Below are 13,534 nucleotides of genomic sequence, written 5' to 3' on the forward strand. Positions count from 1 at the left end.
TTGTTCGTAAGGTTCGTACAGATAGAAATTTGCAATAGGTACTTGTTTTAGTCACCTTTTTTGCTGCTGTGACTAAAAGATCTGACCAAAACAATTGTATAGGAGGAAAAGTTTATTTAGGGGCTCACGGTTTCAGAGGTCTTGGTCCATGATGATCAGGAAGCAGAGAGTGTCCACTCACCAGATACAAAATATATACCACAAAGCAGTGTCCTCAGTGCTTACCTCCTTCAGCCACACCCTGCCTTCCTTCAGTTACCACTCAGTTTATCCCTAGTGGGATTAATTTACTAATTAGGTTAAGACGCTCTCAACTCAGTCATTTCTCCTCTGAATCTTGCATTTTCTCATATGTGAGCTCTTGAGGAATACCTCACCTCCAAACCCAGTACTCATTTTGTGTTTGATTTCTTCAGGCCAATTTAATTCCAAGAGATACCTGTATTGTTGCATGTATTAGTACTTGCTTCTTTTTATTGTTCTGGGTATTCCAGTGTACAAATATATTATAGTTCTTTGTACATTTTATGCATTGCATTGTATCCATTTTTTGCTTTTATAAATAGAACTCTTATATAGCTAGTACTGTGTCAGTGACTCTGGAGGCTGAGGCAGGAGGATCACAGGTTTGAGGCCAGCCTTAGGAATTTAGCAAGATCCTGTCTCAAAATAAGAAAAACAAAAAGAACTTGAGGATGTATCTCAGTGTTAAAGTGCCCCTGAGTTCAATACCCAGTATTCTGCACTCCCACAATAAATGCCTTGAATATTGTTATACATGATGTCCTTTGAGGGATATAAGCCCTTATTTCTTTAAGACCAGACTTGCTGAATAATAGGCTGCTATCAGTAGTTTTCTAAATAGTTGTACCAGTTTACATTCCTAACAGCAGTGTATGAGAATTCCAGTTGTGCTGCATTCTGGCCTATACATTAATTTTTTTTTAATCGTATGTAACATTGTAGCTTTAATTTGCATTTTCCTGAATTTTAAGGATATTGAGTGCCTTTTCATGTTCTTGATTATTTGATTGTCTCCTTTATTAAGTACCTATTTATTTGGTACCCATTTCTTTAATGCCAGATTTTTTGTCTTGTTAGTATATAAAGAGTTAAATGTATTCTGAAAGTGTTCTGTAACTGCCTTCTGTTTTGTTTTCCCTTTTAACTCTCTTAATGGTGTGTCCTTGATGAAGAGAGACAATATCATGATCATTGACATGTGAACTTTTAGGTAAACTAGTCTTGTTATAATTATAAATAGAATCCATCAAGATTAGTTTATTAATCAGTTTTGTTTTGTTTTGGTGCTGCAGGTTTAACCCCAGAGCCTTGAACAAGCCGAGCACACGCTCTGTTGCTCAGCTGATCCCCTAACCCCATCAAAACATTTTTAAGCTCTCTCAAGCGATAGATTAGGCCTTAGTTTCAAAGTGAAGGAAAACAAAAAACAAAACAAAACAGAGCATCTGGTTGTTCTTTTGCTTTAATGGGAATGCTCAGACAGCATGCAGTGAGTCATGAAACAAATCCACATAATTTACTATTTGCTTACATTGTCTTAGGTATATAAATGTTAAAATTTGAGGAAATGAGAAACAGTGAAACCTCTAACACCAACCTTTCAGAATTTTATTCTAGGAAAGGTGTATTGTTTTAATGTTTGAACATCCATACTCAGCTCTACATTGGACTGTTTTTTTATATACCTGCAATATCAGTGGTACTTATAGAAAAACAGTACAGAACAATTTTTTTCAACATATACTACTGAATCTAGTCTTAATTTCTGGAAGTAGTAAATATAATCTCCTTTTCTGAATTTTTGTCTTTTAGGTAAATAAATTTTAATGAACTGGGTGTCTAAGAGCTGAAATGAATGTTTCATCTAAATTTGTTATTTCTTGGTCTTTGCTAAAGGAATTTTGAAGTGAGCATCTAGTTCTTAAAATTAAGAACAAAAGGTTTAGCATGCTTCTGAGTATACGAAAATGATTTGGGTGTTAAGGAGAAGTTTCATTGGAAGTCAAAGACCACACATTCCTAAGAGTAATATAGATGTGCCTTTACTGAGGAAGGTAGAAAGAATACATGTAACTAATCAGAGAAAGGGAAAAAGACAAAAAGGAATGGATAGAAGTAGCTCTTTCATAGCTGTACCTTGAAATAGATTCCTGGGCGTGTGTTTAATCTGTTCCACAGATTTTCTAGGAGGTGTTAAAACTAGAGAGAAAAGGAAGAGCTTTATCATCAAAGATTCATTGTGGTTTCTAATCCCTGAGAATGCATAAGCCCTGTAAATTTTAGAGGTTAAATGGGGAAAGACTTTTTCAGTAATGTGTATGTTAATAGAGGGAGATTTAAGACTAGAATAAACTAGTGATTTTTAAATTTTAAACCAAATTACAGTATGTTAATCAGATTAAGTATGACGTCCACCTCTGGTTAAAGGAAAAGGGTAAGGGTTAGATTTAACATTAATTCTGGAGATTAATTCCTATTCTCCTAGTCCCTCCTCTTCCTACTCCCCAAGCCTTTGAGGCATAGTCAAGGGAAGGCCGTTTTAGAATCATTAATCCAGTTCCTTTTGTTTCATCCCTCTTTCTCGTTAGTTAATTACCATTTACATCTTTCCACCTTCGCCAGCATGGGCACATCTATACTTCTCACAGTTCTTTACACTTCTTATGCATTTATGCTGTCTCTTCCCTGATACAGGTATACATGCATACAAATGTGAATGCAGCTTTACTTGTGGAAACTGTTCATTTCATAAACTTTTATCACAATTCAACTTTCACGTGTGAAAAATAGTTGTATATGTGCAAGACAGTTGTTAGTCTGTAGCTTGGTATGCGTTTAGAGTTTTGGACTTTGTAAATAAAATCTATATGTGGTCTCTGGTAGGTGCATTTTATAGATTGGAAACCACTGATGTATTCTAACATCATCCTTCATTTAATAGATGAAGAAAGTAAACAGTTTTTTCCATAGTCATTTTAGTAGAGGCAGAGCTAGAATTAGACCCTGAATCTTCTACCTCCTTATTTAGTATTTTCAGGTCTTTAATTACCTTGATAGTTCTGAATTTTTGTCTTTGAAATAAGTAAATTTTGATGAATTAGAGTCTAACAGTTAAAATTGAAAATTTCATCCAAATTTATTTCCAGGTCTTTGAAGAAACTGGTTTTGATATCAAAGACTATATTTGTAAGGATGATTACATTGAACTTCGGATCAATGACCAACTTGCTCGTTTGTACATCATTCCAGGAATTCCAAAAGACACTAAATTTAACCCAAAAACCAGAAGAGAAATTCGGGTATGTAACAGTTGCAGATACTTGCAGGTTGCTGAACAGTTATCCTAATTGAATGATGTGGGAAATTCCTTTTAGAAAGTCATTGATAATAATTAAATGAATTTTTTTTTTGTTTTTTTTTTTTTTTTTTGCATTTCAGAATATTGAGTGGTTCTCTATTGAGAAATTGCCCTGTCATAGAAATGATATGACCCCCAAATCCAAACTTGGCTTGGCACCTAACAAATTTTTTATGGCCATTCCCTTTATCAGGTTTGTTCATGTATGTTGAAATATAAAACCAACCTTCATGATTCTGATATTTCAGATTTTAAAAGTGAAATTTTTTTTTTTAATGTTTCCATAGACCATTAAGGGACTGGCTTTCTCGAAGATTTGGAGATTCCTCAGATAGTGACAATGGATTTTCCTCAGCTGGTAGCACACCTGCTAAACCTACTGTGGAAAAATTGAGGTAAAGAAATAAATGTATGAAATTCATGATAACTTGTAATACAGTAGCATTTTGATTCTAAAGTTTGTAGAGGTGTAAGATTCCTTCTTGTAGGTATTATTTTGTTACTGGTTTCATCAGTAATAAAACAGTTCTAAAGCATTTTTGATGAGATGAAAAAGGTTAATTGAAATTGGGAAAGTAGCTTTAGGCACATTTTCAAATGGTTCACTCAGGAGGATACGAACTTTTTAGATGGACAGATTTAACACTAGGGGAAAAAAGCGTATTCATGGTGTGTTCATATTCTACTTTAGAAATAATTGAGTTTCTGAAGATGGTCGAATAAGGGTGTATTGAGATCTGTTTTAGTGTAGGCGAGATGGGGATGCTGATGAATAAGATTCAAGGATAGAAATGAAACTTGGGCTTGTTTGCTTGCTTTTTTTTTTTTTTTTTTTACATCTTTCTTAGCATCAATTATGTTTTATGAAGAGTGACTATTACATAGATGTGAACCATGAAGAGTGTTTACTCGAAACTTAATTGCATCCAGATCACAGTCAGTCAATTGGGGAAGTAACGTGCTTAAATAGGCATGTATTTTTGCAATCAGCTTGCCATAACTTTGCCTTTGTTGGATTCAGAGAGTTGATTTTTGCTTTTTCTCTAATCTACATGTTCTGCTTTATTTTTGTAGAACTTCAAAAATTAAAAAATAGGAATAAACCACATCTGTAGTTGGTATTTTTAAACATGTAGTACTTCATTTTAGTTGGGTTTTATGAGGACAAGAGCAAATATCTTAAGAATTGTTTTTGCCTTTCAGAATCTATGATTATAATTACCAAATTATATTCTACTGGAAATAAGTGAAACAGTGTAGAAGAAATAAGAATGCAGTTAAGATGAAAAGGAAATAAAGATACTACTAAAAAGTTATGAAATATTATATTACAGTGTTTCTTTAAAAATGTGTACATGTTCATCTTTGGGAGATCTTTTAGCCTTAGGGTTTGTGTTCTTGGTGAGTGGGTAAAGAGATGATAAAGCAATTGCCAACCAAATGTAGAGTTTCATATGGAAGTAGTAATGCTGATTGATTAACATGCCAATTAATACTTGTGTGATGTGTTAGAGGAAATGTCTCAGTTTTATCTAAATAAAGGGTAAAAATACTGAAATTTTATTATAGGTCTTAAGTAGAAAAGGAGAACACTGAAGTATTACTCTGAAGTAATCTTACTATAATGTGGTTTTGGGGATCAGTGACTATGCATGTGTTATAATATTTTTATTGAATATTGAAAACTCGTTTCAAAGTATACCTTTTAGAATCAGATATTTTTTGCGTATTTGACATAAGATCTTTATTTAATTTACTTATCCATTGTTTTGTGCTCCTGAATTCTTTACTTTAGAAAATAGTTTTATTTCTCATAACTTCTTATATCATGAGCAAAGTTCATAACTGACCTGTGCAATAAAATTCCATACTTGAAACCTAGTAAGAATCTGAGTTGTCTCTTCTATTAAAGGGAAAAGTTTATTTATATTTCTTACATTTACTTTGTTTTTAAATGACTATAATTACTTATAGGGAGGATATGGTATGAATAATTAGAAAAATCTGGGATGAAAAACAATAGGTTATTCATTCAAGAAATTTTTTTTAACAACATTGACTTCTAGGGGCTGGCGATAAAATAATAGGCAAAATAGGCAAGAATCTTTGCCCTTAAACATACATTCTGGTGGAAAGCAATGGACAATAAATAAGAAAATGAAATATGTAGACTGTAAGTTAAATTGTCAAGGTGTTAAAAAAAATTATAAATAAAATTTTCTTATCTGGTTTTTATTTTTTAAATCTTGGTGCAGTCGAACCAAATTCCGCCATAGTCAACAGTTATTTCCCGAAGGTTCTCCTGGTGACCAGTGGGTAAAACACAGACAGCTACTACAGCAAAAGCCATACAATAGCCATTCTGAAATGTCTGACCTTTTAAAAGCAAAGGTGAGTGGTATATATTTAAAATTTTTGAGAAATGCACATCATTTGACTTTGAAATTGTTCTTAATTGAGGAATTACATTATTAATAGTTAATAGAGCTCTGAATTGTCAAGCAAAGTTTCTGGTGTTTCTGACTTGTGATTTGAAGTAGGCTGGACACTCCTTATCCTTTACAACTTTGTTATAAATTCAGTGTATCAGGCGGGCACATGGCACGTACTTTTAATCCCAGTGGCTTGGGAGGCTGAGGCAAGAGAATTGCAAATTCAAAGCCAGCTTCAGTAATTTAGCAAGGCCTTAAGCAACTTCTCCAAAGAAAAAAGAAGAAAAGGGCTTGAGATGTTGCTCAGTGGTTAAGCACCCCTGGTTTTAATCCTTAGTACCCAAAACAAAATCAGTGTAGCAAATAATAGGAACTAATGTCTGATTTTGGTATATATACTGTTAAAGTTTCATTTAAAAGCAGAACAGATGTTGACTTCCAAATTAAGATAAATAGGATCTTTTGACTTTTGTTCAAGAAAAAGGCAACATTGTATTGTAAAATGTCATTTTCACTATTGATTATGGTTTATAATTATACCAGAGTTTTATCCATTTCACACTTAATGGACATTTTGGTTGTTGCTAGTTTATTGCCTGTGTTCTTGAGTATATACTTGGAAATGTTTTCAAATGATTTATGTTCCCTTCTAGATATGAGAGTTCTGTTTTTTACAGAACTGTTTTTTACACTTGGTGTATTTTATTTTAACCATTCATTAGGGTGCTACTCTTATTATCATTTTTAAAAATTATCAAAATTTAAAAACTTTTGTGTTTCATATATTATTGAAACAGTGAAAAGACAGCCTACAAAATGGGAAAAAATATTTGCAGATCATGTATCTGATAAGAAATTAATTTCCAGACTACATAAACAACTCCACAACAAAATACCAACCTTGTTAAAAATATGGGCAAGTGACTTAAATAGATACTTCTCAGAAAAAGATATTCCAGTGGCCAATAAGTGCAAAAAAGATGTTCAACATGGTTATTAGGGAAATAAATGCAAATCAAAAGCACAGTGAGATACCACTTACATATTAGGTTGGTAATAAGGATAACACCAACAAAATGGAGAATAATAAGTATTGATGAGAATGTACAGAATTGGTGCCCTTGTACACTGCTGGGGAATACATGGAAAGCAGTTCTGAAAGTTATGCCTAGAGTTAACATTCGACTCAGTAATTCTACACCTAGATATATATCTATAGGAATTGAAAGCAGGTACTTAAAAGATTATTCACTACACAGTGCTTACTTATTAGCAGTTTAAAGTAGATTTTCAGGGTGTTAACTGATCACATCCACTACTGTGTTCTGTTCTGAAAACTGTTGCCAGTTTTCCCTCAGCATTTTTCACAGAGAGGTCCCCTTTGATAGTCATGTAGGATTTTCAAAACTTGTTCCTCCATCCTCTCTCTCATCCTTATTAATTTTTATTTGTTTATTCATTTTTTCTTCTTTTGGTGGTGATAGGGGGTTTGCCGGAGGTTGAACCCAGGACCTCATGCATTCTAAGCATACTATATCATTTAGTTATACCCCTAGCTTCTGTTTATGCATTATAAACAAAATCTATAAGCAGAAATGGGATAAGGCAAGAGATGTGGAAAGATTCCTAAGGACTGTCGTATGTGCTCTTTTATACCTTAATGGAATCTTGATTGGTAAAGAACTGTCTTTTGTAAGAAAATACATTGATAACGATTTATGAAATTTTTAATTCATCCAGCTATAAACATTTTCATACAGGTATATTTTGTGTCATTACATTATATAACAGATTTACACTTTATTTCTTTTTATTGGAAAAATAGAATCAGAGTATGAGAGGAAATGGCAGAAAACAGTATCAAGACTCACCTAATCAAAAGAAAAGAACAAATGGTGTCCATAGCCAGCTACCAAAGCAGCAGAATCCCTTGATGGTAAGAATTATGGCACAAATACTAAATAGTTCATCCTCTCTAAAAGTGGAACAAGGCACATTGTTATTTGCTGTGTTTTTATTTTGGATACATTGATAGGATTTTTATTGAACTAAATTAGGCGCTGTTGTATTCATGCACAAAAAATCTATTTGGCTGCTCTTAATTACAGACATAACACTGATTCAGTTGCACATCTAATTTTTTGCTTTTTTTTATATAGTTATGTACATTGGTTTTAATGCCATAAAAACAAAGTTAGACTTTAGAGCAATTTTTTGGCTGTTATTCTGTCTGTATTTTTTATATTCTGTTTATATTTTTAAAAAATAATTATTAAAAATTTTTAGTTTAAACCTTTTGGATCTATAAAAGCATAAAAACTACATATTTATGGAGTATCATGTTATGTATTCATACACATATAAACAAAACAAATGTTTAAATCAGGTTAAACAAATCTGTCTCCTCAAACATCTGTCTACTTTTCTTTGTAGTGAAAACAAACTGTTTTTTAAAATATACTTTATATTATCAGTATCTGTGGACTTAGTCTCATCTAGTTGTACCCACTGATCAATCTTTTTCCATCCCTCTGTTCCCCAACTACTCTCCCCAGCCTCCAGTACCAGTCTACTCTTAGCTTCTTTCTGTGAAATCAGTCTTTTTGTAGTTCATTAATTTAATGGACTTAAAAATTTGGTAGAAAGTGTTTTTTTCTTTTTCCTCCAAGTTAATAGCTTAGAAAATTAAAAACAAAACACTAAAGCTGGTGACATTGACATTGAATTAGGCAAATAAAATGTTCAGACAAATAACTGAACATTTTAACAGATTTTCTTTCTTAGTTTGTGCTTCAGAAGGTAATTAACTAATAGTATCCTTGCTTATTTCTTTCGTAAATTCTGATATTTGTATGCTTGATTTTCTTTTTGTAGTTTCACCTATTATTAATTTCTTTAATAAAGTGGATGATAATAGTAATTCAGATTTTTAGCAAAAATATTTTACCTGAATTTCTTGGGTGTTATTTACTTTACTTGGGGTGTAATGACTCCTTCAGTAAAAATACATTAAGGATTAGTTTACTATTAATACTGTCTACTCTCAGGGATGGGGATGTATCTCCATGGTAGAGTGTTTGCCTAGTATGTGTGAGGTCCTAGGTTCAATCCCCAGAACTGCACAAGAAACAAACCATTTGTCCTCTTATTTCACTGTACTCTGATTAAAAAACAAAACAAAACTGGTAGGAACAAATAAAATAGTCTTAAATGATGATCACAGTACTTCTAATAAAATTCAAAATCTGGTTCTAACAAAAGCAAGACAAATACTTCCTTAATGATAATATTGTATGAATGTTAACTCTCATCAAAGTATAAATTTAACTCAATACCAGTCAGAATCCTGACTGGATTTTCTTTTTGAAAACTCAGATTTGTCTAGAAAATTTGAATAGATTTAAAAAGTTTTAGAAAAGAGAATATATGAACAGTTTGTAAAAGAAGAAATAAAGTGACTGATGCACATATGATAAGTGTTAAGTATTCTTAATTGTAGTTAAAAAAAGGAAATTGAAATTACTTTTATCAGATAGGCAAGATGAAAAGTTTGATAATACAGTTGTGTATTGAGTATATTGGCAAATCATAAAGATTACTAGTTGGTACAGCCTTCTAGAAAGGAGTTTTACCTGTATCAAAAGCCTGGAAAAGTGCTTATCTCATTTTCCTGAAAGGAAATTTTAAAGACTACTTACCTTGTCCTTTCTCTTCATAATAATGAAAACTCGGAACTAGTAAGATATCTAAGAACATGATGTTAAATGTAATATTGTAGATAGATGCAGTAGGTTATCATTGAATCAGTAAAAATGTAGGTATACTTATTAAAAAAAAATTTGTTCATAATGTATGACTTTTTTTAAACTTACAAGAATTTTTTTTTTGTAGTTGTAGATAGACAGTATGCCTTTGTTTGTTGTTGTTGTTGTTTTTAATGTGGTGCCAAGGATCAAACTGAGTACCTCACAGTTTAGGCAAGCATTCTGCCACCAAGCACCCAGCCCAGTATATGACATTTAAAAAAACAAAAGGTGGGCTGGGGAGATAGCTCAGTTGGTAGAGTGCTTGCCTTGCGTGCACAAGGCCCTGGGTTTGATCCCCAGTACCGCAAAAAAAAAGTTATAGAATTGCTGGGAATGTTGCTCAGTAGTAGTGCACTTACCTAGCTTTGACCCTCAGCACCCCTCAAAAAGGTTTATAGAGTAGTATGTGCAATTATGTGGAAAAACAGTCATACATACCTTAAAAGGAAAAAAAACTGGAAGGATGTACACTGCATTGTTAATAGTAAATTTCTGTAGTTGAGAAATGTAATGAATAACTTTTCCTTTTTTTCTGGTTGTTTTTTTTTTTTTTCTCGGTGCTGGGAATTGAACCCAGGGCCTTGTGCATTCGAGGCAAGCACTCTACCAACTGAGCTATATCCCCAGCCCTGGTATTTTTATAATGTGTATATATAATAAAATAATAAACAAAAAGGTTTAGTCTTAAAAAAAAAAAAAATAAGACTAGTGAGGGCTGGGATGTCTGTAGCTCAGTGGCAAAGCACAGGCCTGGCATATGGTAAGCCCTGGGTTTGAGCCCCATTTCCAAAAAAGAAAAGACTTAAACAAACAAACAAAAACTGGTGAGAATGAAAATGGTAATTAACGTTCCTGGTTAATTCTCTTGCTGAGAAATTTGGTAATATATCTCCTAATTTTTGATATGTGCAAATAATTGGACGCTGGTGTGTGTGTGTATGGTTTTTGTTTTTGACAGAAATGTGAAAAGAAACTGCATCCACGAAAACTTCAGGATAACTTTGAAACAGGCAAGTCGTTTCTATTTTTTTAAAAAATCTGTCTTGTGTGATTTGGTTTGGTTACCTAATTTTTGTAGGGTATGTGATGAATTGATAGTTAAACAGGAAGAGTTGCACATATTCTTTAGAGAGTTCCTATATGTGGAGTTCTGTATAAATGAAACTATCTAAAATTTATTTAAATGATCAAGATGAAATTATTTACTCTTTATTTCTTTTGTGAATGTGAAGTCTCTGTACTATGCATGAGTAAGTGAATATTGCATATGGCTTAGAGGTAGAATAGAAAGGGCCAAGTTAGGACTGGGGAGATAGCTCAGTTGATAGAGTGCTTGCCTTGTAAGCACAAGGCCCTGGGTTCCATACCCAGCACCACAAAGAAAAAAAGAAAGGGCCAAGTTATTCTAAACATGCAGAAACCTCACTGTCACATAAGAACACTGAGTTCAAAAGGAAATGTATTCTCCCTTGTTTGGAGGTATTGAGAGGATCTTTTTAAGGTGGTACCATGGATAGCTTTTATTAAAATAATACATTTTCTCCATCCTTATTAATAAAAGGTAGGTGTATCTTTCTGGGAAAATAATCCTAATGAATGTAGAAAGTTCTTTGGTAATATTGACTTAATAATAACTGTCACTTGGAAATATGTATTGTTTTGAAGGTTTGAAATTTGTTGTGCTATGCATTTATTCATTTAAATTTAAGTCTTTCAAAAAAATGAAAAACATAATCCTTATTTTTATATTAATGTCTGTAAATTAAGCAAGACAAAAAATTACCATTATGTAAAGTTAATGTTAATCATGAAGTAGGATTTATCATTACGGTTTAGTTTGATGTAATCTCATTTATTTTTGCTTTTGGTGTCCTATCCAAAAAGTCAAGTTTTTCTCCATTTTCTAGGAGTGCTACAGTTTTGGGGTTTTACATTTAAGTCTTTAATCTATTTCAAGTTCATTTTTGTGTATGGCATAAGGGTTCAATTTCTTTTGCATATTGATGTCCAGTTTTCACAGCACTGTTTATTGAAGAGTCTATCCTTTCCTCTCATTAAAAGTTTATCACAGGGGCTGGGGTTGTGGCTCGGTAGAGCGCTTGTCTGGCATGTGTGAGGCACTGGGTTCAGGTCTCAGCACCCCATATAAATAAATGAATAAAATAAGGGTCCATCGACATCTAAAAAAAAAAAAAAAAAGAAAAAAAAGAAATTAAAATAAAAAAAAAAAAGTTTATCACAGAGAAGTTATGGGGATTAGAAGGTCTCTTTACTAGACCTTCTCATAGTTAAGTAACATACATCTAGAAAGTTATTTAACAGAATCTTTTAAAAGAAATATGTTCAGGAACATTAAGGAGAGTATTCTGTAACTTAACTATTTATAATATTGGGTATGAAATGGATATATTAAACTTTGGGTTGCCTTTAAAAAAAGTATAGAAGGATTCTTGTCTGGGAAGCCTGAGCTTTAGACATCTTTCCTCAGTTTCTTGATGTCCTTTCCAAACCTGATTTCCTGGTTAGGTCCCTGCTGTTTTTAAAAAAACAAAACAAAACTAGATAAATTGCAGTTTGTTGTACTCCCATCCCCACCCCCACCCCCACCCCCACAGTGCTGGGAATTGAACCCAGGGACTTGTGCTTGACAGGCAAGCACTCTATGAACTATATCCCCAGCCTATACTCTGATTTTGGAAAAAAAAAATTTTTTTCAGTATATTGAAGACTGAATAACTTATTTTTCTGTAATTATAATATTTACACTTTTTCCATTGTAACTGATTTTCAGAGTGGTTTTATTTTGACCTTTGTCAAGAAACTCTTGTTATTTTTGCACAAAATGCAAATAAATATAATAGATAAAATTGTACCCATTTTAAAAGCAAAGGAATGTTGAGGGAGTTTGAATATTTGTATAGAAATAAACAATAAGATTAGAAATTTGGTTGAGGAAAAAAAAATATCTTGGTGGTTCTACTTAGGTTTAGAGTGTGGAAAGATAAACATATATTCTGCATGAATTTCTTTATAACAAAGTAAAGGGTTCTATTTTCTTACTGAGTTACTGAGCTTATTTATTTTGTTTTCTAAGCAGATGCTGTATATGACCTGCCTTGTTCCAGTGAAGACCAGTTTCTAGAACATGTTGAGGGACAGTCTGTGGCATGTAATGGACATTGCAAGTTCCCTTTTTCATCCAGAACCTTTTTGAGTTTCAAGTTTGATCATAATGCTATAATGAAAATCTTGGACCTTTGATAGCAACAAATGTATTATAGAAGTCCCAAGATCAGAGACCTGTTGTATTTGAGCGGGTGTCTCCTCAAGCCTTACCTTTCTCAGGTATTTTAAAGAAATGCAGGGAGGCAGTGTTTCTGAAAGGATTTTCTGTGCAGAAGAGTAGAAAGAAGCATGAGTTTGCACTGTAAATGCAGTTATAATCTTTTATACAGTTTTACCTTTTCAGTGTTTGAAACAAGTTTAATTTTTTTGTTTTTTTGAAGGGCATTTATTTTTATTCTGTGCGACTGGATCTTATTTTTTCTGGTCAAGAAAATAGTGTTTGAGTCATCATTTAGCCAAGGTAATGGGAATGCTTCACCTACCCATTACAGAGATTGCAATAATCGTTTACTTATATTGAAATTAAAAATAATAAACTTAAAATATCCAGTTCTTAAGTGAACATAAAAGCTGAAATGTTAATGTTGTTCGCAAGCCATCTGTCTTGGTAGCATTTTGTTTATTTCTCTGCTTCTAACCACTGAGGCTCTCTAGTTCTCCTTTGCTTAGAGTTTTGTTGAAAGGAGTTATTCAGAGTCAACATGTTCAATATAATATTCATGTACAAAATGAACTCGTAGCACTTCATAAGGATAAAATTGGCAGCTTAGAGGAGGGATCCAGTTGGT

The 13,534-nt window shown here is 32.7% G+C and overlaps 1 protein-coding gene across 1 annotated transcript in view; it reads left to right on the forward strand.

Annotated features, from left to right (window-relative positions):
* The window catches only part of DCP2 (decapping mRNA 2), a 36,863-nt gene extending 23,842 nt beyond the window's left edge, over positions 1–13,021 (forward strand). Inside the window, exons 5-11 of the mRNA XM_079143924.1 lie at positions 3,171–3,323; positions 3,463–3,575; positions 3,670–3,777; positions 5,638–5,773; positions 7,640–7,750; positions 10,579–10,630; positions 12,718–13,021. Of these exons, the coding sequence (XP_079000050.1) occupies positions 3,171–3,323; positions 3,463–3,575; positions 3,670–3,777; positions 5,638–5,773; positions 7,640–7,750; positions 10,579–10,630; positions 12,718–12,881 (837 nt within the window). The 3' untranslated portion in view covers positions 12,882–13,021. The remainder of the gene's footprint in view (positions 1–3,170; positions 3,324–3,462; positions 3,576–3,669; positions 3,778–5,637; positions 5,774–7,639; positions 7,751–10,578; positions 10,631–12,717) is intronic.
* The last annotated feature ends 513 nt before the right edge of the window (positions 13,022–13,534 follow it).

The sequence above is a fragment of the Sciurus vulgaris genome (assembly GCF_902686455.1).
Source record: "Sciurus vulgaris genome assembly, chromosome: 6".
Taxonomy (NCBI): Eukaryota; Metazoa; Chordata; class Mammalia; order Rodentia; family Sciuridae; genus Sciurus; species Sciurus vulgaris.